We start from the raw sequence: 23,781 nt of genomic DNA on the forward strand, positions 1-23,781 counted from the left end.
GCATCCTTGCTCGGGGCAGCGGGGCTGGGCCTTCTTTGCTTGGGGTCTCGGGACCGCGCGGAGAGAGTCGCAGGCACTTGGCCGGTGTGTCGGCCCTGCTGAGACCCGGGTTCCCAGCACGTGGGGAGGCAGCGGGGAGGGGGAGGGTGCAGCGGCTCAGGGGAACCGGGAGGGCGTGGGGCGGGTCTGCGGGAAGTTTGAGGCGGGAAGGGAGACTGTGGGATAAGGATGGACGCCTAGGGAGGAAGCGAAGGGTGGGGGGGGACATCAGGAGGGAGGTTGATTGGAGCGAAACTGCGACGGACGGAGGAAGGAAGAGGAAGGTTTCCAAACCCCTTTCGAGTACCGCTTGGAAAACTTGGCTGGAGTAAAGCAACTATTAAAAGACGGTGTAAAAGAGAATTTAAGAGGTGTAACGACTTAGGCAGAAGGCATTGTTGGGACGTGTGAGAGGCTAGAGAGCTGCGTGCGCTCGGAACTTTAAAATTTAGGGTTGTGAGAAGGGAGATGAGGTGAAAAAGGAAGTTCTCATGTACAGAAAAAGCCATTTTGAGGAGTGAAAGGAGGAAAAAAAAATCAAAGAACGAAAAAACAAGTGAACTTCCATAAGGGAAGGGAGATTTTCGGAAAGGAGACAATTTATTAGAGGACTTAGGTTTTAAGTTTAATAGTAAATTGCTTTGGGTTGGAATTAATGTTTAGCATTAGGAACCTGTTCTTGCAGAATCCTGGACTGTACGTAGTCTCCAGGGAATTAAAATCCTAAGTAGAAGCAGAGTTTGTTGTAATTGAATTGACAACAACCTATTTCCCCCGTCTTCTGTGGAATGGAAATGATCGTAGGAGTGAATTCTCTTTGCTGAGGTCGGAGGACAGCTCTGCTCTCCGTTGGCTGTCTCTGATACTTTCTGGCTGGGGAAGGATCTGACGTCTCCTTCCCCCGCTTCTTCCTCTCCCTCCCTTGCCAGAGATCTCCTTTGTTTATTCGTGGATGGCTTATAGGTGACTCTTCAGTGTTGTGCTGAAAATCTAGAAAGGTGGAAGGCTGTGTCGTGGGCCATTATTTCTATCCACACTCCTTACTTACAAATTCATATGTACTGCATAGAAAGTCTTTTTCTGTTACTTTTTTTTTTTAAAATAATTGATAGAATCTCTCTGCATGTCCGAACTGGATAACTACCATTTAAATCTTATGACTCCATTATCAATTTGCCTTTGAAGGAATATATTTATTTTGACCTATGCATATTTGCTAAGATTATATAGTATCATTTTCTTCTGTTCTCATGAGAGCCTTTTCACAACTTTCCCTCACTTGAGTATATATGAAGTTCTTGTTCATAGGAATTGGGGTTTGATTTAAAGATAACCTTTTTGTCTCCTTCCATTTAATTTGTTAGACCAGGTATCTTATGAGACTCTTTTTGATTCTTGGGATACATGTATGCCACATAGTATCACTTTGGGTAATTAATCTATATGCATAATGCTACTTGGTTTCAGTTAGTTTCTACATTTTATCAGTCTACAAATATTTTAATTTCTGTCAAAAATATATTCCCAGCAGTGCTTAATCCTAGTAAGTAATTACAATATAGTTACAGAAGCCAAGATATTTGAAGTAAAAGACTCCATTTTTTCCTTGCTGTCTTTAGTTTAATTGGGCTTTAGTAGGTTTGTGTATGTTCTAAACAGGCTAATTTATATTTTTTCTATAGGAAATTTCCTTACTTTCTTAACCTATTTTCTTTAGGTGAATCAAGACAGTGCCAGCAAGTCTATGAATGTTGAAGAAAATTCATTTGTGAATTTTTGATACTCAAGGAGGAGTCAGTATTTATATTCATCTTTTAAACTGGGAAGATTTATATTTTATTTTAAAACTTCTTGATATTTACAATGAATGGACACAGTGATGATGAAAGTGTTAGAAACAGTAGTGGAGACTCAAGGTAAGCACTTGATTGTGAAGTATTTATTAACGAAGAGTGTGAAAACTTATTTGACCTTTTCTTAGTTTTCCACATAAGCGGCAGAGTTTTCATATTTCATCCTTCCCCTCTCTAAGTAGTGAAAAGTTTGTATTTATTGAAACTTTGTTGATAATACATAGTTTAATTATTTTTTCATTTTGATGCACCAAGAAGAGTTTAAATATAGAAATTAGAAAGTTTGTATTGTTTGGGTTAGTATTTGAACTTGGAGCAAGTAAAAAAAAGAAATAAGGGCATTGATTCATTTAAAGTTACATATTACTAAAAATAGGAGCTCTGCTGGTGTAGTGCCTAAGGCATTTGACTACTAACCAGAAGGCTGGCGGTTCAAACCCACCAGCCACTCCTCACCAGGAAGGCTGGGCAATTTACTTCTGTAGAGATACCACCTTGGAAACCCAAGCAGGGGTCTCTATGAGTCCGATTCGACTCAGCAGCAGTGAGTTTGGTTTAGTTTTTTGAATGTAGTTACTTATATTCATCATACATATAGGTTAGGGACATGAACATTGGAGTCAGACTGCCCACTTCTACCTTTTATTAGCTATGTGAATTAATCTCTTAGAGTCAGATTTTTGCACATGCAAAATGAGGATTGGAGTATTGTTTATTTGAAGTTGAAAATGAAATGCTACACATAAAGGGCTTAAAAGAGTTGTTATAATAAGCACTCTATCTTACTATAATCAACAACATGTTTACTTGCTCCAAGTCAAAAACTAATAGTTAATACATAACTAAAACTTTAAGTACACTGATGGAGAAATGGAGTGATATTAAACAGGAAAGTTTGGCACTTAAGGGGGTTTCTGAAACAATTGTTGGCTAGAAAATAAAGCAGTGGTATGTTTGACTTGTAGTTTGAAAATATTTTGTGCATGCCCAGTTTCAATATTCATTTGTATGTTTTTCTAGATAACTTTTGTTTATTTGCATTCATGGGCAAAACTGTTGGGATAATTAGAACATCATATGTGTATTTTCTTTAAAGAAAAAAGTAAGGAGCACTTACAAGAGCATCATGATTTAGTTAAACCAATATTGGTTTAGGAGTTAGAAAATCTCACTGAATATCATTTCTGGGTCTGGTTAGCATGAGTAGGTCTTGGATGATTTTCTCTAGTATAAGTTGGGAAAGGACATGATTGAAGTTTCAGCGTACCACTGAATGACAGACTATAATAAAATTTCAGACGAGTTTAACTAATTACCAGAGTGCAATAGGTTAAATTAACTGTTGAACCTCAGCTTTGAGTCAAATCTCCATAGATACTTGACTTTAATGTTTAGAGGAAGCACTTGATGGTTCACATTCTTTTATTAATTAATGAATAATAAAATGGTTCATAGGAATATGTAGAGGAAACACAGGAATGAAACTACCCATAAAATAGAAAGTAAGGCTCTTGAGAATAAATTTCTAGTGGCGTATGCAGAGATTACTTTCTCTTATATTTTGACCCTTTTATATATTTTGCTGCCTCCTGTCCAGTTTAAAACAAGGGAGAGTAGTAAGACAAAAGTGATCTTTAACAGTGAATACCAGTTTTACAATGGATACCCCTTTTACATATTTGCAAAATATATTTCTCTAATTATTCTGCCATTATTTCTATTATCTTATGCACTTCTGAGAAGCAAGGCTGTCACATTATCTAGTTCTTGCAACTGCCTTAGAGTTTGGAGGAGAGACACTTGTTCTTATTTTGCTTTCATTTTCTAATTGTTGTTCGATGTGTAGTTCCATTGTTGTAGTGCCATTTATGCTAATCCTCAATTCCCATCCCCTCCCACAAGTTTCCATAATAAGGCAGTATAGATACAGGAAATTGTGCCTAGTTGAAGACTGAGGTTTCCATGTTTAATTAAAAAAAAGAAAAAAGTTACCATAACTGAATATTAATAGAGAAGAATAATGAGAGGAGAAATATGCTCAGCTTATATAATTGTGAATATTTTTTTTTAAGGAACATATTATTTTTATAGATAATTTTAAAATCTGTTTTTGCTTCAGAATTTCCGTTTTCTGTGTATGTGTGTAAATTTATGACATGAAATGGAATTAAGCAAAATATCACTTGGCATTTTTGGTAGGTAGAATTCACTTTCAATTAAAAAAAGTACTTTCTTAATTCTTTTTTGTGGAGAGCTCTCTTTAACCATTAATTGTAAGGAAAAATACCCAGGAAAATAGGTCCCTTTAGCTATGCTGTAACTGATAATTTTCAATCTTATTTACTAAGAAATGTGGGCCAGGATGCACCTGTACAACAGTTTCAGCTCAACACAGTTACTTATAACTGAAGTTAACTTTCTAAAGATACTTTTGTAAGATTTCAAAGCATAAATTTCCACCTGCATGTATTTGTGCTGTTACTTGCAATCAAGTTTTTAAAATACTGTTGACAGTTTCTATTTTAAAATTATGTTGAATGAGATTTGCTCCAGGAACAGATTTATGAGTAAAGATCAGAAATACATGATCACATTTTGCTTACTTTTGGATGACTGAAGGATGCTTAATACTCAGAAAAATATCTCTCTGCATGTGTATAGATAAAGATTTCAGTAATGTAAGTTTATCTATGTAAATTTGAGAATTTGTTTGAATCATTTTAAATTGACTCTATATAAATTATGCTCTTAAGTAATTTCATGGAATGAGGGGAAATGGTGGTGTGCTATAATGATATTAACTGATTTTCTATAGCTGGCAATAGGGCTTTGTTGAAGTAATTAGTTTTTTTTTTTTTAATTTCACAGTAGCTTTTTCTACAGCATTAACAATGCTTGATTTAATATATTTGAAACATAAGTATATATGTGCAAATTTTTACTGACATAAAGGAATTCTGTGTTAATACTTAAATTTCTTTGGCTTATACAAAATATTTTAATTATTTTTTATACTTCAAGAATCTTTGGTTATCAGCTTTTAGAGTATTTTTGGGAAGCTGTTGTGGGTAGGTAGTGAGGGAAAATATGATTAATAGAAATGTTCTAAATAAAAATGTCCTTAGAAGTTCACAGGTATTTTAAAGGTTTTTTTAAAGATTTTGAGGCACACTCCTTGGAAACCCAAGGAGGGGTCACTATGAGTCGGCACCTAACAACAACATTATCTAAATGACCTGTTAAATATAAGAAACACTGAGTCAAAGTTAATTTGACGACAGGCTACGTTTTCTACCATCTAACTGTTAGTGTTTTGTTGAATAGTACTATGGCACAGCAGTTTGGGCAATGCTGTGTTTATGTATAAATACTAGGAACATTTCTCGTCATCATAATCAGCAGCTTTCACTAAAATAAATTTCAGCTGCTTTCTATAGGCAATACTAGTTGAAGTGGTGTTTCTGAACTTATTTTGCATTTATCTCAGTTATTATTATTTTCTTTTAATGTGATTTGGGTGAAAATTGACAGAGCAAATTCACTTTCCATAACAACAGTTCACATACACTTTGTCTCATGACATTGACTACAATTTACCCCAATGAACAGCTCCCCTCCCACTTCCTCCCGCTAGTTACCTCTTCCCTGTGTCTATCCCTGCATGTACTCCTGCCCCCTCAGCTGTCTCCCTGTGCATAAACAGCCCTTCTTTCTCCCAGGATTGTTCTCTTCAAGAAATGTGTCTAGGGTAAATGTTCATCTCATATGCCTGTCTTTTGTTTGGCTGGAAGCCATAGGTGTGGGTTCAATTCCAGACCTGAAGGGCAGCTAAGGGCCATAGCCTCAGTGGTTCCACCAGGCTGTATCAGACCAGCAAACCTGGTCTTCCTCCCCACCCCCTTTTTTTCCAAATGATTTTGAGTTTTGTTCCACGTTGTTCTTCCTCTCTATCCAGGATCTCCTACATAGATCCCCCTCTGAGTGGTTGACAGTAGTAGCCGGAAACCATCTAGGTCTTCTGGTCTCATAGTCATATAGGCTGCGGACTGCATGGTGTACCAATTGCTAGATCTGACTGTTTCCATGAATCTTTGGCTTTCTTCGTTCTTCTTTGCTCTGGACAAAGAGAGGCCCATCGCTGCATCTAGATAGCAGCTTGCAAGCTTTTAAGATCCTAGTTGCTACTCGCCAAAATAGGAGGTTGAACAATGTTTTGTGTAGTATATTATGCCAGTTGAGCTTGATGTCCCTTGCGACCGTGGTCCTGAGCCAACAGGTTCAACTGCTCTCTCTCTCTGGATAGCTGGCTGTGACCAAGAAGTGACTACAACCTTGTCCCTTGTCAGCTCCACTATACACCTGGGAATTCTTACAGAACATGCAGTTACGCTTGTAGGACCATTGTCTGCCAACCCTATACATGGACTTGGGTACACTCCCCACTTCATAGACATACCTAATAATTCAGCCTGTCCACCCATCTATCCACTAGTACACCCATGTTTGCCTTCTCTGACAACGCAGTAATGTGTGTGCAAAAGGGTTCATCTTTGTTGTCTGTACCTCCCGTGTACCTCTCTATGTCTTCTTCCTCCTCAATGTCACCATGTTGGTTACTCACATTTGGTACATTGCCCTTCTCTTCACCCAGATCAATCCATATCTCTACCTATCTAACAGTGTTCCCTCCCCTCCCCACCACTCCTGCTAACCAACAAAGAAAATTTCCTTCCATAGATAAACCTTTTCTTGACTTTTACAGTAATGGACTAATACAATATTTGTTTTTCTGTGATTGACTTATTTCACTCAGCATAATGTCCTCCAAGTTCATCCGCATTATGCGTTGTTTTGCAGATTCTACGTTATTCTTTAGGGTTGCATAGTATTCCATTGTGTGTACGTACCATAGTTTGATTATCCATTCCTCAGCTGATGGACATGTAGGTTGTTTCCATCTTTTTGGTATTGTAAATAGTGCTGCAGTGAACATGGGTGTGCATATTATCTGTTATTAAAAAAAAAAAAAGTATGTAAATTTCAAAACTTTATGGTAAAGGCAAGAAAATGTGAAATCACCAAGTCAGAAAGGCTAGAGATCATTACCTAAACTGGTGTTTAAATTTTTCTGTAATGCCATTAATCACAGGAAAGTATGACTCTTCTGCATCTCATTTTTTGGTAATCCTTATTTCTCAGGTGAGTATGTACTTTGTTTTTTCCTACTTTTTTCTTTCCCTGTATGTCCTGTAGGAGCTCTGGTGGGATATTGCCGAAGGCATTTGACTGCTCACAAGAAGGTTGGCAGTTCAAACCCACCAGCCACTCCTTGGAAGGAGGATTGGGCAGTCTACTTCTGTAGTATATTGCCTCAGAAACCCAAGGAGGGGTCGCCGTGAGTTGGATCTGACTCGATGGCAGTGAGTTTGGTATATGTCCTATTCATGCTATATCCATTGCTGTTAAGTCTATTCCAACTCATAGTGGTGACCCTACAGGACAGGGTAAAACTGTCCCATAGGGTTTCCAAGGCTGTAAATCTTTACGGAAGTAGACTGCCACATCCTATTCCCTCAAAGTGGATGTGGGTTCAAACCACCAACCTCTGGCTTAACCAGCTCTATCAGAGCTCCTTCCTGTACATGCTATTAATTCCAAAAAAATTAATTTCTTTTTCTTTGAAAGCTCACTAAACTATTTAGCTCTTGATTTAGTAATTGGTATCCCTCCAAATATACTTTACTAAATTAACAGTTTTACAAAGTTTCTATGATATGGTTAATCTTCACCACTCATCTGTCAGTTTGTTGTACTGTAGTAGTTCTTGTATTGCTTTAATGCTTCAAGCTGTGTCACTGGTATTTCAGATATCAGAAGCGTCATCCATGTTGGACAGGTTTCCGTGGAAATTCTAGACTAAGACTTGGAAAAAGGACAAGGCAGTCTACTTCTGAAAAAAAGGTCTAGTGAAAATCTTAATGAATAGCAGTGGAACGTTGTCTGATACACTGCCAGAAGATGACCCCTCGTTTTTGAAGGCACTCAAAACACGAGTAAGGAAGAGGTGTCTCTTCAAAGTATAGTTGACGTTAATTATACGGGTGGAGTAAAGCTTTTGGGACCTTCATTGCTAATGTGGCATGATACAGAATGAGAAGAAACAGCTGCAAACATCCATTAAAAGTTGGAATGTGAAATGTATGAAGTGTGAATCTAGGAGAATTGGAAGTTGTCAAAAGTGAAATGGCATCTCAGGTGCTTTGCTCATGTTATCAGAGGGACCATTTCCTAGAGAAGGACATCATGCTTTGTAATTTCAGTGAAAAAGAGGAGACCCTCAACGAGGTGGATTGACATAGTGGCTGCAACAGTGTGCTCAAGCAGAGCAGTGTTTGTGAGGATGGTGCAGGACTGGGTGATGTTTTGTTCTATTGTACATAGGGTCACTGTAAGTCAAAACCAACTCTATAGCATCTAACAGCAACAATATGGCTAATGTAGATTATGTAAAGTACTTAAGGTAGATAAAATTTTTACTGGTAAGTATCAGAGAATTCTGTGTGACCTGAGATTTTTCACAGGCATTTTTGTGTAGATAGGCATGATAATGTTAGCAAACATTAATAGTAAGTTGCCTTCTAGTATACTGCTTCAGTAATTATTTAAGATGTAGATGACTACTGATTTACTCCTGGTATTAATTTGTGTTTGAAAATCAGTATTTCTTTTTGATAAAGGGATGAAGAAGAAATGGAGAGAACTTTTTTACATTTTATTATGGACAATTTGAAAATATACATAAATAGAAAAGGTGTAATCCTAGTTGTGATCCTTAGAATAGCATCAGCTTCAACTGATAACTTAGAAATATAGACTCTTGGACTCTACTGCAGGACTACTGAATCAGAACTTCATTTTTAATAAGAGTCACGAATGATTATCATACATCAATGTGTATATATTTATGTTGTTGTTAGATGCCGTTGAGTTGGCTCCGACTCATAGTTACCCTGCTGTGTACAATGGAACGAAACATAGCCCTGTCCTGTGCCAGCCTCACAATCCTAGCTATACCTGAACCCATTGTTGCACCCACTGTGTCTGTCTTGTTGAGGATCTTCCCCTTTTTCATCAGCCCTCCACTTTTCCAAGCGTATCAGGGAATGGTCCCTTCTGACAACCTGACTAAAGTAGGTGAGGTGAATTATGGCCATTCTCACTTCCAAAGAGCATTCCAGCTGTACTTCCTCCAGGATAGATTTGTTCATTCTTCTAGCAATCCATGGTACTTCCAGTATTCCTCAGCACCACAACTCAAAAGCATCAGCTCTTCTTTAATCTTCTTATTCATTGTCCAGCTTTCACATGCAAATCACTCACTACCCTCGAGTCAACTGCAACTCATAGTGACTCCTCCTTCACTTTCTAGCTTCATCTCTATGGAAGTAGATTGCCCAGTCTTCCTTCCGAGGAGTAGCTGGTGGGTTTGAACCTCCATCCTTCTGGTTAACAGTCAAATAAATGCCTTAGGCACTACACCACCAGAGCATCCTTCACATGCATATGAGGCTAATTAAAATACCATGGTCTGGGTTAGGCTCACCTTAGCTTCAAAGTGACATCTTTGCTCTTCAGCACTTCAAAGAGGAATTTTGCAGCAGATTTACCCAGTGCAATATGTCATCTCATGTCTTGACTGCGGCTTTTCTTGGTGTTTGTGGAACCAAGTAATGTGAAATCTTTGACAACTTCAGTCTTTTCTCTGTTTATTGTGATGCTGCTTATTAGTCTAGTTGTGAGGATTTTTGTTTTCTTTATGTTGAGGTGTAATCCATACCAAACACTGTAGTCTTTAATCTTCATCAGTAATTCCTTCAAGTCATCTTCAGTAGCAGAAAGCAAAGTTGTGTCATGTGTATATCTTAGGTTGTTACTGAGTCTTCCTCTAATCCTGATTCCATACTCTTCTTCATATAGTCCAGCTTCTCGAATTATTTGCTCAGCATGCAGATTGAATAACTGTGGTGAAAGAATACAACCCTGACACACTCCCTTCCTGATTTTAAACTATGCAGAATCCTCTAGTTCTGTTTGAACAACAGCCTCCTGGTCTATATACAGGTTCCTCACGAGCACAATTAAGTGTTCTTGAATCCCCATTCTTAATATTATCCATAATTTGTTGTGATCCACACAGTAGAATGCATAGTCAGTAAAACACAGGTAAACATCTTTCTGGTATTCGTTGCTTTGAGCCAAAATCCATCTGACATGAGCAGTGATATCCCTTGTTCCACAGCCTCTTCTGAATCCAGCTTACATTTCTGGAATTTCTTTGTCAATGTACAACCATTTTTTAATTATCTTCAGCAGGATTTTATTTACATGTGATATTAATGATAAACAAACAACAACAAAAAAACCTCATTGCCATCAAGTCGGATCCGACTCATGGTGACTCCTCCTTGGGTTTCTGAGGCGGTATCACTACAGAAGTAGATTGTCCAGTCTTCCTTCCGAGGATTGGCAAGTGGGTTTTACCCACCAGCCTTCTGGTTAGCAGTCAAATGCCTTAGGCATTATGCCACCATATTCATGATACTGTTCGAAAATTTCCACACTCTGTGGGATTGCCCTTCTTTGGAATGGGTACAAATATGGATCTCTTCTAGTCAGTTGGCCAGGTAGCTGTCTTCCAGATCTCTTGGCATAGACGAATGAGTGACTCTTGTGGGGCATCTGTTGAAACATCTAAATGGGTATTCTGTCATTTTATTCACCAATTCCTTCAGTACCATTGATTCTTGATCATATGCCACCTCCTGAAATGGATGAACATCGACCAGTTCTTTTTGGTACAGTCACTCTGTATATTCCTTTCATCTTCTTTTGGTGTTTCCTGCATCATTCAATATTTTGCCCATAGAATCTTTCAGTATTGCAACTTGAGGCTTGAATATTTTTGTCAGTTCTTTAAGCTTGAGAAATGCTGAGAGTGCCCCTCCCTTTTGTTTTTCTAACTCCAGGTCTTTGCACGTTTCATTATAATAGTTGACTTTGTCTTCTTAGGCTGTTCTTTGAAATCTTCTGTTCAGCTCTTTTATCTTGTTATTTCTTCCGTTTGCTTTATCTACTCTCCATTCTAGGGCAAGTTTCAGTCTCTTGTGACATCCATTTTAGTCCTTTCTTCCTTTCCTATTTTTTTTAATGCCCTGGTTGTGTAATGGATAAGGTACTTGCCTATCACTGGAAGGTCAGTGGTTCAAATCCACCAGCCACTCCACGAAAGATGGACTTCCATAAAGATTTGCAGCCTTGGAAACCTAGTGGGGGTCACTGTGAGTTGGAAACGATTTGATTGCAGTGAGTTTGGTTTTGGCTTGATTTCTTCATGGATAATGTTCTTCATGTTATCCCACAACTCCTCTGGTTTTCAGTCATTAGTGTTCAGTGTGTTAAATCTATTCCTTCATATGGTCTCTAAATTCAGGAGGGGTATAATCAAGGTCATATTTTGGCTCCGTGGACTTGTTTTAATTGTCTTCAGCTTCAACTTGAATTTGCTTATGAACAGTTGATGGTCTTTTTCACAGTCTACTCCTGGCCTTGTTTTGGCTGAAGGTATTAAGCTTCCCGATGCCCTCTTTCCATAGATGTAGTCAGTCTGATTCCTTTGTATGTGTATTGCTGACATTTATGTTGTTGAAAAAAGGTATTTGCAATGAATAAGTTGTTGGTCTTGCAAAATTCTATCATGCGATCTCCAGCATTATTTCTGTCACCAATGCTTTATTTTCCAACTCCCTGTGGGTCTTCATTTCCTATTTTACATTGCAGTCACCAGTAATAATCAACACATCTTGATTGCTTGTTTGGTCAGTTTCAGACTACAGACTTGGGTAAAAATCTTCAGTTTCTTCATCTTTGGCTTTGGTGGTTGGTGCATAAATTTGCATAATAGTAGTATTAACTGGTCTTCCTTGTAGGCGAATGGACATTATTCCATCACTGATGGCATTGCACTTCAGGATAGCTCTTGATACATTCTTTGTGACAGTGAATGGGATGCCATTCCTCTTCAGTTTGTCATTTTTGGCATAGTAGATCATATGATAATCTGATTAAAAATAGCTGAAGCAAGTCCATTTCTGCTCAGTAATGCCTAGGATGTGGATCTTTATGTGTTCCATGTAATTTTTGACAACTTGTAATTTTCCTAAATTCATACTTCATACATTCCATGTTCCAATTATAATGGATGTTTGCAGCTGTTTCCTCTCATTTTGAGGCATGCTGCATCTGTACTTGTGGGTTTTGAGAGCTTTACTCCATCTACATCATTCAGGTTGACTCTACTTTGAAGAAGCAGCTCTTCCCCAATCATATTTTTGAGTGCCTTTCAACCTGAGGGGCTTATCGTCCAGCACTCTTTTGGACAGTGTTTCAGGGCTGTTCATAATGCTTTCCAGTAATATATCAGACAGTGTTTCACTGTTGTTCGTAAGGTTTTCACTGGTCAATTCTTTGAGAAGTGGACAGCCCTTTCCTTCTTCCAGGTCTCTCTCAGTCTGGAAGCTCTGATGAAACTTGTCTACCATGGGTGACACTGCTGGTGTTTGAAATAATGGTGGCATAACCTTCAGCCTCACAGCAACATGCAAATCGCCATAGTACGACAAACTGATAGATGAGTGGTTGCTTTGATAGTATAGCTGAAAATGTGTGTGTGTATAAATATATACATATATAGGAGCTCTGGTGATGTAGTGCCTAAGGCATTTGACAGATAACCAGAAGGTTTGTGATTCAAACCCACCAGTCACTCTTCGGAAGGAAGACTGTACTTCTGTAGAGATACTGTCTCAGAAACCTAAGTAGGGGGTGCTATGAATTAGAATTGACTCGACAGCAGTGAGTTTGGTTTGGAGTTTGGTATATACATATATGTATACACACACCAAACCAAAAAAACTCACTGCTGTTGAGTTGGTTCTGACTCGAAGCAACCCCTCTTTGGGTTTCCAAGACAGTATCTCTACTGAAGTAGATTGCCCCATCTTCCTTTTAGGGTACCTGGAGTTATTTATCATCTTGCCACATTTTTTTTCTTTAATTAATGTTGTTGTTACATATGGTTTTTGTATTTTGGAATCCTAAGGAAAGAGGCTGGGTAAATTTCATTGCTCTAGTATGTGCCGTCAAGTTGATTCTGACTCAGCAACCCTGTGATAGAGTAGAACTGCCCATAGGGTTTCCAAGGTGGTAATCTTTAGGGAAGCACACTACCACATCATGTCCTGTGATATGAATTTGAACCACTAGTTTTTCAGTTAGTAGCCAAATACTTCACCCTTGGGACTACTTTTCATCTTTCTAGAAACCATGATGGCAACTGATGATCATTGAGCTCTTTCTCTGGGCAGGGCATCATGCACATAATTTCACAAAACTACTGCAGTATACACAGGACTTAGGAAAGTGGGTCTTCCATTCCTTATGAGGAAACTTAAAGTCTCTTTCTTTTTTTAAAACTGTTAACTAAACTCCAGACTCTACTTGGATTTCATGTTTTTCTGTTAATGTCTTCCTTTTGTTCCAGGATTCATATAGGGTACCTCATTGCATTTAATTGTCAAGTCTCCCCTCTCTCCTTTGATCAGCAGTTTCTAAGTCTTTCCTTTTTTTCATAACCTTAATCATCTTGAGGTGTACTGGGCAGGTATCTCGCAGAATGTGCCCCATCTTGGAAATGTGTGATGTTTTTGTGAGGACTAAATAAGTTGTGAGTTTTAGGAAAGAATACCAAAGAGATGAAGTGTGCTTCTTGTCTCATCATGTAGGGAGCTTTATATCCACATCACATTACTGATGATGTTAACCTTCATCAGTTGATTAACATAATACCTGCAAGGTTTCTCCATAGCACAATTACTGTTTTTCTCTTTCCGTGCTGTTTTCTTTGGATGCAAGTCACCAATTTTATAGCCCACTCTCTAGAGGAATAGGTGAGAATTATGCTCCAGTTCTTGGAGGTGGAGCAGGGGACTATCTACATATATTAAATGGAATTTTTTTGTAAGGAAGATTTTTCTTTTCTCTCTCAACCATAAAGCATAGATTTATGTATATATATATTTTATGCTTTGAGTATAACCCGGTATATGTATTTTGTTGCTCAAATTGCTCTATCCTTGCTCGTTGGGAGCTTTTTAACCTTGCCTTCTGTGTCCTTTTTACATGCTCCATCCTTTTCCTTTTTTTGGAGAACTTTCTTGCTTTTTGATACTATAAAATGCTACAGATTCATCTTGTATTTTACTTGCCCCAGCCTTAGAATCAGTCATTTATCTAAGAATCTCTGCTTACTCCTTTTTTTTTTTTTTAAAAAAAAATTAGTAACACTATGTTTTTGGTGAAAGTTTGCACAGCAAATTAGGTTCTCATTTAACAATTCTATACATATGGGACACTGTTAAATTTTTCATGATGTTTCAACATTTTCATTATTTCCATCGTGGTGGTTCTTTTTCCATTCATTTAGGTTCCCTGTCCCCTCTTAGAGTAATGTTGATTGCTTAGTTTCATATAGTTGATTTTTTAAAAAAAGAGCATGGTACTCACAGGTAAAGCCCTGTTTACTGTTATTGGAAAATGTTATTAGAAACCAAGATCTGGGAGGTGGATGTGTAAGTTGCTACTCAGGTGTCACTATTTCTAGGCCTTTTCAGTGGACAGAACTAGCTAATATATGCATATATACTGGGCCATGCATATACATATGTTCCTAAAGTTGTTTTTATGTATATCCATTTGTATGCATACAAAGGTAAACATCAGTTCATATGTGTCTAATTCTAATCCAGTACTGTACTGGGAAAAATCTGCTGCAAAAGATCTCTTTGAAGAGTTAAAAAACAAAGATGTCACCTAGATGACTAAGATGCACATCACCCAAGGCATGGTATTTTCAGTTGCTTCATATGCATGCACAGGTTGAACAATGAATGAGACTGAAGAAGATTCAATGTCCTTGAATTATGGTATTGGCAAAAAATATTGAATATTCTGAGGACTGCCAGAAGAACAAACAAATCTATCTTGGGAAAAGCACAGTCAGAATGCTCCTTAGAAGTGAGGATGGCAAGACTTTGTCTCTTGTACTTTGCACATCTTATCAGGAGGGAGTAGTCCCTGGAGAAGGACATTATCATGCTTGGTAAAGTAGCCAAAACCAAAACCAAACTTACTGTCATTGATTCAGTTCTGACTCACATCGACCCCCCCCCCCATTGGATTTCCAAAGCTGTAAGTCTTTATGGAAGCAGACTGACTTATCTTTATTCGATGGAGCAGCTCATGGGTTTGAACTAGTGACCTTTTGGTTAGCAGCCAAATGCCTTAACCCCTACATCGCCAGAGCTCCTTTGGTAAAGTAGAGGGTCAGTGAAAAAGAGAAAGCCCCTCAACAAGGTAGATTGACACAGTGGCTGCAACCATGGACTCAAGCATAGCAATAATTGTAAGGGTGACACAAGACCAGGAAATATTTTGTTCTCTTGTACATGGGGTTGCTCTGAGTCGTAACTTAATAACAGGGTTCATTCTGACCTTCCTTTCTTGCTTATCTATAACTTTCATTTCTGACTGTGAGAAACCTGCTCCCACCATCCACTATACATTTACTTATTTGTTTGATGTTTGTATACATGTATAGCATTTTGAAAATTTTCAGCTGCTATGCTCATCAAATACATGTGTGATGTTTATGTACCGTTACAGTTTCTTTTGTGTTTATCCTTACAGTTTGTAGTGAAAACACTGTTTTCCAAGGTTACACAGGGAAACTCCTTTTTTCAGCATATCCTTCAAAGTGGTTATGTCATAAATATGTAATAAAGTTATATAGTACATTCATTCTGCAATATATTATTCCATGAGTTTTGACAAATGCAGAGTCATGCATATTCCACTGTTCACCTGGAGTCATTCAGAATCTTGCTATATTTTAGTTATACAGTAAACTAAAGAAAGATTATCATAACCTACAGATGATAAAGCCACTATTAGTTAAATGAGATACTTAAATTCATTGGGTTATACAGGCAAGTATAAGGTGAAAGTAAATGGGGATGGCAAAAATACTGGAGTGATGTAGTAGACTATTTGGAGGAATTTTTGTGAAGTGCTTTAATTTTTATGATCTTGATGAAAAAATTAAGTGGTTTTGGGACAAGGAAGATAAAATGGTATGTATATATATTTTCAATTCTGAAGAGGGATAGAGAGAAAGGTTTTTATGAGATCATAGTTCCCCAACAAAGAGGTATAACCCAAAACTAAATCCATTGACATTGAGTCAATTCTGACTCATAGTGACCCCCATTGGGTTTCTGAGGTGGTAAATCTTCACAGAAGTAGATTGCCTCATCTTCCTTCTGTGGAAAGTCTAGTGGGTTTGAACCACCAACCTTCTGGTTAGCAGTCAAATGCCTTAGATATTGCGCCACCAGAGCTCCTTAAAGAGGTGTCAGTTCCCCCAGAAAGAGAATATATTTGATATCCTATTTTTATAGTTCTTTACTCTGAGGTTTATTCAGGGTAATGCTGAAGTTTTTGTATGGCTTAGTCATAGGTAGAGGAAGGAGAAAAAGTGAAGCATAGCAGAATATCTTGGGGACATTTTCGCATTGGGCATGCTTTCTCAAATCTTGTCCCATATGCTTCTGTCATTTTTGAGAAATCAATTGTATTGAGAAATAGTTAGGGGAGTGTATTGCCCACAAGGAAGGGCTGGTCAGAATCACTGGTTTTAGGGAGAGTCCCTAGGAATCTATTGTACCAGAATGAACTTAATTTCTATGAGTGACTGATAAAATTCTCTGTAATTGAAAGCACAATTTGTTGTTGTGAAATGAGTTGACTGCTTAGTCAAAAGTCAACTTTAAAGTAAATGTTAAGTTGCATTTTAAAGATTGTTTGGTCTGGATAGATAAAGTAAATTTAGCCTGTGTTACCATTGATATTAAAATGTAGTAACACAGAATTCTGGCTAAACAGCATTGGCTTTTGGATTAAATATCTACAGTATCTCAGGGCTGAGGTATAAGCACAAGGATAGTGGGATGTTAATTTCTTAATAAAAGAAAATTAGCTATTTCTCAGTTCTCCTATTATTGAGAAATACTGTTGTTCAGAAATACAGTTCTGTTTTGCAGATAGTTTATTTAGTTGACTGATTAACTGTCATGCAGTAGTTACTTTAAGTTACTAAATTTTGATATTTTTTTTTCTCTAAAACTAATAGTCAAGAAAGGGATGTGAGCCTTCAGTGATACTTGTTAGCAAGCGAATATGTAAATGCAGAGAGATACAAAGTGTTGTGGTAGTTCAGAGAGGGGAGAGAGATGAACATGAGGACAGGTAGTTTCTGGATCAAGTACAGTATTAGAATGAAGGTTTGTTTTGTTTCTTTGAGGGGTCGTTTAAAATAGTGGTTATCTTAAATTTTACATGTGTTAAATATATATATATATATATATATATAAACACTGCCATTGAGTTGATTTTGACTCATAGTGACCCCTCCTTGGGTGTCCAAGGTGGTATCTCTACTGGTAATGTGTTTTTTGTTATAGTGAGACATTTTCACAGGCTGAGGCTAAAAGTAAAGAATAATTTCTGTGCTCAAGTAAAATGATGTTAGAAGAAGTCAAAGCATGGTATATAAAGACGTGGGGCCATCAGAGAATTCAGAGAATGTCAGTCATACTATAAGCCCAGTGCCAGATGGGAATGAGATCTGTTCCTAACTATCTTTAAGAATTTGTAGGTTAGTCAGAACAGGTACATAAGCCTCATAGCCTTATTTTAGTGCAAGAAAAGGCTTAAAGCCTTTGCAGTGATCTAAAAGGTACACATTCAGCAAGTCAAAATGATTGTGATAAAAAATTTATTGTGAGTAGGGGTTAGTTCAATCATTTCAAAATGAGGGCATATTTACATAACATTAAAGCAAGGCTTCAAAACAGCATTGCCCCACTCAAAGATGGCAGCCAGCTGTGCCATTTTGAATGTGTTTGGCTTTCCACAGTCCTGCCAGTATTCTAATCTTATGCATTAAGCTCCTGAAAGGATTCACTATTCATCTTCTGAGTGTCCCATTCCAGGGCTTTGACCCATAATTTTTTTTTCCATTCTGGTTATCTTGACGAATCACCCAAATTGTAAAAATTCAGGTCTGTTCTTGTTTCGCTTGTTAGCCATAATAGAACTGGTTTGAAGCCCTGAATTGAAGGACCAGGTGTTATCCATAATTTGGACATCTGTAACCGAGGGACTGCCTGTATATATACTATGTTGGTTACTTTTTCTACTAAGTGACTCATAGAAAATGGAGGTTCTTAATTGCTGCAGACTCCCGTGGGTATGTACAGACTTTGACCAAATAGCAAATTACAAATAATTTTGTTAGAAACTGAAGCACATAGTACTAGAAACTTTGTTTTTACACCAGTGCTCATTAAATTAATTATAATAATAATTAAATCAATAATTTTCATTAATATACCTATGTATTTAGTAACCTTTTTTAAAAAGCAAATTAAACATGGTTAATCTCTTAAAAATTGAACTTTAACTGTTAATATTTATTATTTGTGCTAACTTAAAAATTATTATGGATAATTTCAAGCATATGTGAAAGGAGGGAGAATAAAAATAAACTTCTCTGTACCCAACAACTAACTTCAGTTTTCATCTCATGAATACCCTTCCCCTATTAGATTATTTTGAAGTATTTCCCAACATAATGTAATTTCTAGATGTGTTAGACTTTCATAAAATGAGTAATATTAATGGGCAAAAAAATGTAAATAAGCTTTGCCTAATTGCTATAAGTATAAAATATAAAATTAGATTTTTTTATCATGTGATTAATACAGTTACAAATTTCATAGGCTTTTTTTTTTTTTAATGAAACTGCTGTTTAGTGGCTCAGTGGCTAAGTGCTCAACCGTGAGCCAAAAGGTCAGCAGTTTGAACCACCAGCTGCTATCTGGGTGACAGATATGGTAGTCTGCTTCTGTAAAGATTTACAGACTTGGAAACCCAATGTGGCAGTTCTACTGTGGTCCTATAGGGTTGCTATGGGTCAGAATCAACTTACTGGCAATGAGCAATGGGTAGTAAGCATTCAAGGAATGACCAAATGAGAAATAAGGGTTGTGTATATATACATTTACGAGCTCTGATGGTGCAGTGGTTAAAGCATTCTACTACTAACCAAAAGGTTGTCAGTTAGAACCTACCAGCACCTCAGCAGGGAAAAAAATGAGGCATTCTGTTTCTGTAAAGATTTACAGCGTTGGAAATCCTAAGGAGCTGTTCTCCTCTGTCCTATAGGGTCTGTTGTGAGTTAGAATTGACTTAATGGCAGTGGGTTTCAGAATTGACATCTGAAAGTCACTAAATAATCTCTAAGCCCAAAACCCATTGCCATAGAGTTGATTCTGATTCATAATGATCCTATAGGACAGAGTAGAACTGGGTTACCTAGGCTATAATCATCATAGAGGAGCTCTGGTAGCATAGTGGCTAAGACACTTGCCTGCTAACCAGACGGCTGGTGGTTCAAACCCACCAGCCACTCCTCGGAAGGAAGGTTGGGCAGTCCTACTTCCGTAATGATACTGCCTCGGAAACCCAAGGAGGGGTCGCTATGAGTCGGGGCCGACTCGACGGCACGTAACAACAACAACAGTCTTCATAGAAGCAGATTGCCATATCTTTTTTTTAATGTAGCAACTATTGGGTTTGAATCACCAACCTTTCCAGTAGAAGCCAATCACTTAACCATTGTACCACCTTGAATGCTTACTATAGATATTTATTTTTGAGTTTAACATTGTTACCTCCGATTTAACATGACTAAATCTAAATAATCCTCTTTGAAATTAGTCATGCTAAATACTAGCATCTATTGTTAGCAGGTTTATTCTTTCATTTATTTAAGAGATTTTGAGATAATAGAATTCTTCTGTAAGAATAGAAACCTTCTGTAAGGTAATAGAATCATATTAATCTTGAAGAAGAGCTTACTGTAGAGGCAATTTTGTCTTGTACTGATAATTTAGAATACTAAAAGGAATGGTTGTTGTATTTGGTAGTCACTGTTTAACAGTTTTTTTTCTCTCCATTTAATAATTCTATTTTGAAAAATTCAGTATATGTACAGGTTTTATTCATAGAGGTATTATGTGATAATGCTTTTAAAGTTGTGGCAGTCCAAGAACACCCAAAGCAAACTTTGAAGTAATGATTCTGATGTTGAACTCGGGAGAACAATGATTTTTTTTTATTTCTTGTAGCTGTCCCACTGCCATTGAGTTGATTCCAACTCATAGCAACCCTGTGGAAGTGAGAATGCTTTTAGAAGGGAGAATGGCCAGACTTCATCTCACCTACTTTGGTCATGTCAGATGGGACCAGTCCCTAGAGAAGAATATGATGTTTGGTGCAATGTAAAGGGTCATTGAAAAGCAGGAAGACTCTCATTGAGGTGGACTGACACAGTGGCTACAAAAAATGGGCCCAACCATAGTAATGATTTGTGAGGATGATACAGGACCGGGCAGTGTTGTATGTAGGTTTGCTATGAGTCAGAACTGACTTGACATCACCTCAACAATAGCTATCTATATCAAACTCTTAATATATGTTAGGCAGTATGCTTTACATTTCTTCAGTCTTTGCAGCAGTCCTATTTTATTATCACCATGTGGCAGACACCTGAGGCTCATCTAATGGGTGTACAGGTATAAATACAATTTTAATGAGAATAAAGGCTAGAAATAGAAAGCTGAGAGAAAAAGAATTCTTGGTTGAATTTCAGAACACTATTAAGTTAGCCCTGGAACACTCCTGAAGTGTTTGTCAAAACACTTTATTTCAAAAGTTCTCCCAAAGAAGCGCTTTTTTTAAAATTTAATTTTTATTGTGATTTGGGTGAAAGTTTACAGAGCAAATTCACTTTCTGTGCAGCAGCTCACATACTCTTTGTCTCATGACATTGACTACAATTTACCCCAATGCAATAGCTCTCTTCCCACTTCTCCATAGTTACCTCTTCCCTGTGTCCTTCCCTCCCATGTACTCCTGCGCCCCGAGTTGTTTCCCTGTGCATACACAGCCTTTCTGTTCTCCCATCATTGATCTCTCCGAGGAGTGTATCCACCTAATGTAAATGTTCGGCTCATATCATATGCCTGTTCTTTATTTAGCTGGAAGCCACAGGAGTGGGTTCAGTTCTAGACCCGAAGGGCAGCTAGGTGCCATAGTCTCAGTGGTTCCATCAGGCTCTATCAGACCAGCAAACCTGGTCTTTTTTTTTTTTTTGATCTTAATGATTTTGAGTTTTGTCCCACATTATTCTCCCATTCTATCTAGGATCTCCTACGTAGATCTCCCTCCAAGTGGTTGACAGTGGTAGCTGGGCACCATCTAATTCTTTTGGTCTCATAGTTCTTTAGGCTGCGAATTGCATGGTGTACCAGTTCCTTGGACTAATTGTTTCCATGGGTCTTTGGTTTTCTTCATTCTTATTTGCATTGGTCAAGGAGAGACCCATCGTTGCATCTAGATGACCGCTTGGAAGATTTTAAGATCCCAGTCACTACTAACCAAAGTATGATGTGGAACAGTGTTTTTGTGTAGTGTGTTATGGCAGTTGAGCTTCATGTCCCCTGAGACTGTAGTAAAAGGAGAAAGAAAGGACAAAACATATAGTGAGAATTTGATGCAGCATATTTATTCTTTAGAGTAAGTAGAATTACCAATTTGTATATGTATAGCTCTATTTGCCAGGTAAACAGTCCTGTATTAAAATGTTTCTGTGAAAAACTAGTGTACCTTCTATCACAGTATCCTATAGTAATTCCTTTCTCCCATTGCTGGAATCCACGCCATCTAAATACTAGTAACAGTTTGGGAAAAAATAGGAAAGAGAAAGTAAGGAAATGAGATGAACAAAAAAGAAAATCTTTTTTCTTTCTTTTTTTGGGGGGGGTTAGGAACAAAACAATTAAATGAATACATTAATTATTTTAATAGAATTAAAATGAGAAATCATTGATCACAAGGTTTAGTACAGGTAGTCAAGTTTACGAATGTTTTATACATGTTGTTGTTATGTGCCATCGAGTTGGCCCCGACTCATAGCGACCCCTCCTTGGGTTTCCAAGGCAGTATCACTACGGAAGTAGATTGTCCAACCTTCCTACCTGGGAGTGGCTGGTGGGTTTGGCCATCCATTTTTTTTCCCCCTTCTCTCATGCTGCTGTTTTGACATATTCTTTCCTATCCCCTCACTATTCTTACACTCAAGCCACACTATACTTCCTTGACGTTTTCATTCTATTCCAAGGTTTATTAGAGCTACTTTCTTCTGTTGGTGATCTAGTGGTAGTAGGGAAAGCAGCTGCCTTTTGCTGCCATTTTCTTAGAAAGTCATTTATTATTGTGTGTATTTTTCCATTAGTTTCCATTGCGGACTAGTTCCCAATTCCTGTGATTAAAAAGGCAAAGAATACTTGAAGACTATTTTTCCCTCTTCTATAGAGGAGTCTTTAATTTACTTGAGAACCCTTTGTCTTGAACATAGTGTGGGGCTAGTCTTTTAAGAAGGCTTGTTTGAGCAGAGAGTACTATGTAGGGACGGCAGTATTACTATTCTGTCAGTATGCTGGCCTAGGCTAACAGGGACTCCTACTTCTGCTGCTCCCTTAAATACATTGAGCATGCTAGACAAAATAGAGCAAAAGGAAAAACAGATGCATGGCTGGCAGGCACAAAATAACTGAAAAGCCAGATCGTAAGGAGCAATACGATGAGTCTAAATGAGAGGAAAGGTCCATAGGGGCTGAGCGGTTAACAAAAATAAATGAATCTGTCCAAGTATAAGATGTTTGAGGGAACAAATGGGGGAGGAAACTGATAATTGATTTGTCTAGTCAAAAGAAGCCAGTGCTACCTAGGTACAGATAATTTGTGTGTGTGTGTGTATGTGTGTGTGTGTGATTTGGGTGAAAGTTTACAGAGCAAATTTACTTTCCATACAGCGGTTCACATATACTTTGTTAATGACATTCACCACAGTTGACCACAATGCAAAAGCTCCCCTCCCACTTCCTCCCCATAGTTACCTCTTCCCTGTGTCCATACCTCCATGCACTCCTGCCCCTGAGCTGTCTCCTGGTGCATAAGCAGCCGTTCTTTCGCCCATGATTGTTCTTTCAAAGAGTGTATCTACTTGAGGTAAATGTTCAACTCATATGCCTGTCTTTTGTTTTTGGCTGGAAACCACAGTTGTGGGTTCAATTCCAGATCTGAAGGGCAGCTAGGGGCCATAGTCTCAGTGGTTCTACCAGGCTTTATCAGATGAGCAAGCCTGGTCCACCCCCCCGCTTTTTTTTTTCTCCAAATGATTTTGAGTTTTGTTTCACGTTGTTCTCCCTCTCCATCAAGGATCTCCTACATAGACCCCCTTTCAAGTGGATGACAGTGGTAGTCGAGCACCATCTAGTTCTTCTGGTCTCATAGTTGTATAGGCTGCAGATCAGATGGTGTACCAGTTGGTAGGACTAATTATTTGCATGAATTTTGATTTTCTTCATTCTTCTATTCTTCTGGATGAGGAGAGACCCATTATTGCATCTAGATGGCAGCTTGCTAGCTTTTAAGATCCCAGTTGCAATCCACCGCAATAGGAGGTGGAACAATGTTTTGTATAGTCTGTTATGCCAATTGAGCTTGATGTCCCCTGTGACTATGGTCCCGAGCCCACAGGTTCAACTACTCAGTCCCTCTGGGTAGCTGGCTGTGATCAAGCAGTGAC

At 38.0% G+C, this 23,781-nt stretch overlaps 1 protein-coding gene across 1 annotated transcript in view; it reads left to right on the forward strand.

Annotated features, from left to right (window-relative positions):
* Nucleotides 1-1,902: 1,902 nt before the first annotated feature.
* CHD1 (chromodomain helicase DNA binding protein 1) overlaps nucleotides 1,903-23,781 on the forward strand; it is a 134,671-nt gene continuing 112,792 nt past the window's right edge. The window contains exon 1 of the mRNA XM_042782681.1: nucleotides 1,903-1,955. Coding sequence (XP_042638615.1) covers nucleotides 1,903-1,955 — 53 coding nt within the window. The remainder of the gene's footprint in view (nucleotides 1,956-23,781) is intronic.

The sequence above is a fragment of the Orycteropus afer genome, unplaced genomic scaffold, assembly GCF_000298275.1.
Source record: "Orycteropus afer afer isolate SDZICR_OR568_19922 unplaced genomic scaffold, OryAfe1.0 scaffold00408, whole genome shotgun sequence".
Taxonomy (NCBI): Eukaryota; Metazoa; Chordata; class Mammalia; order Tubulidentata; family Orycteropodidae; genus Orycteropus; species Orycteropus afer.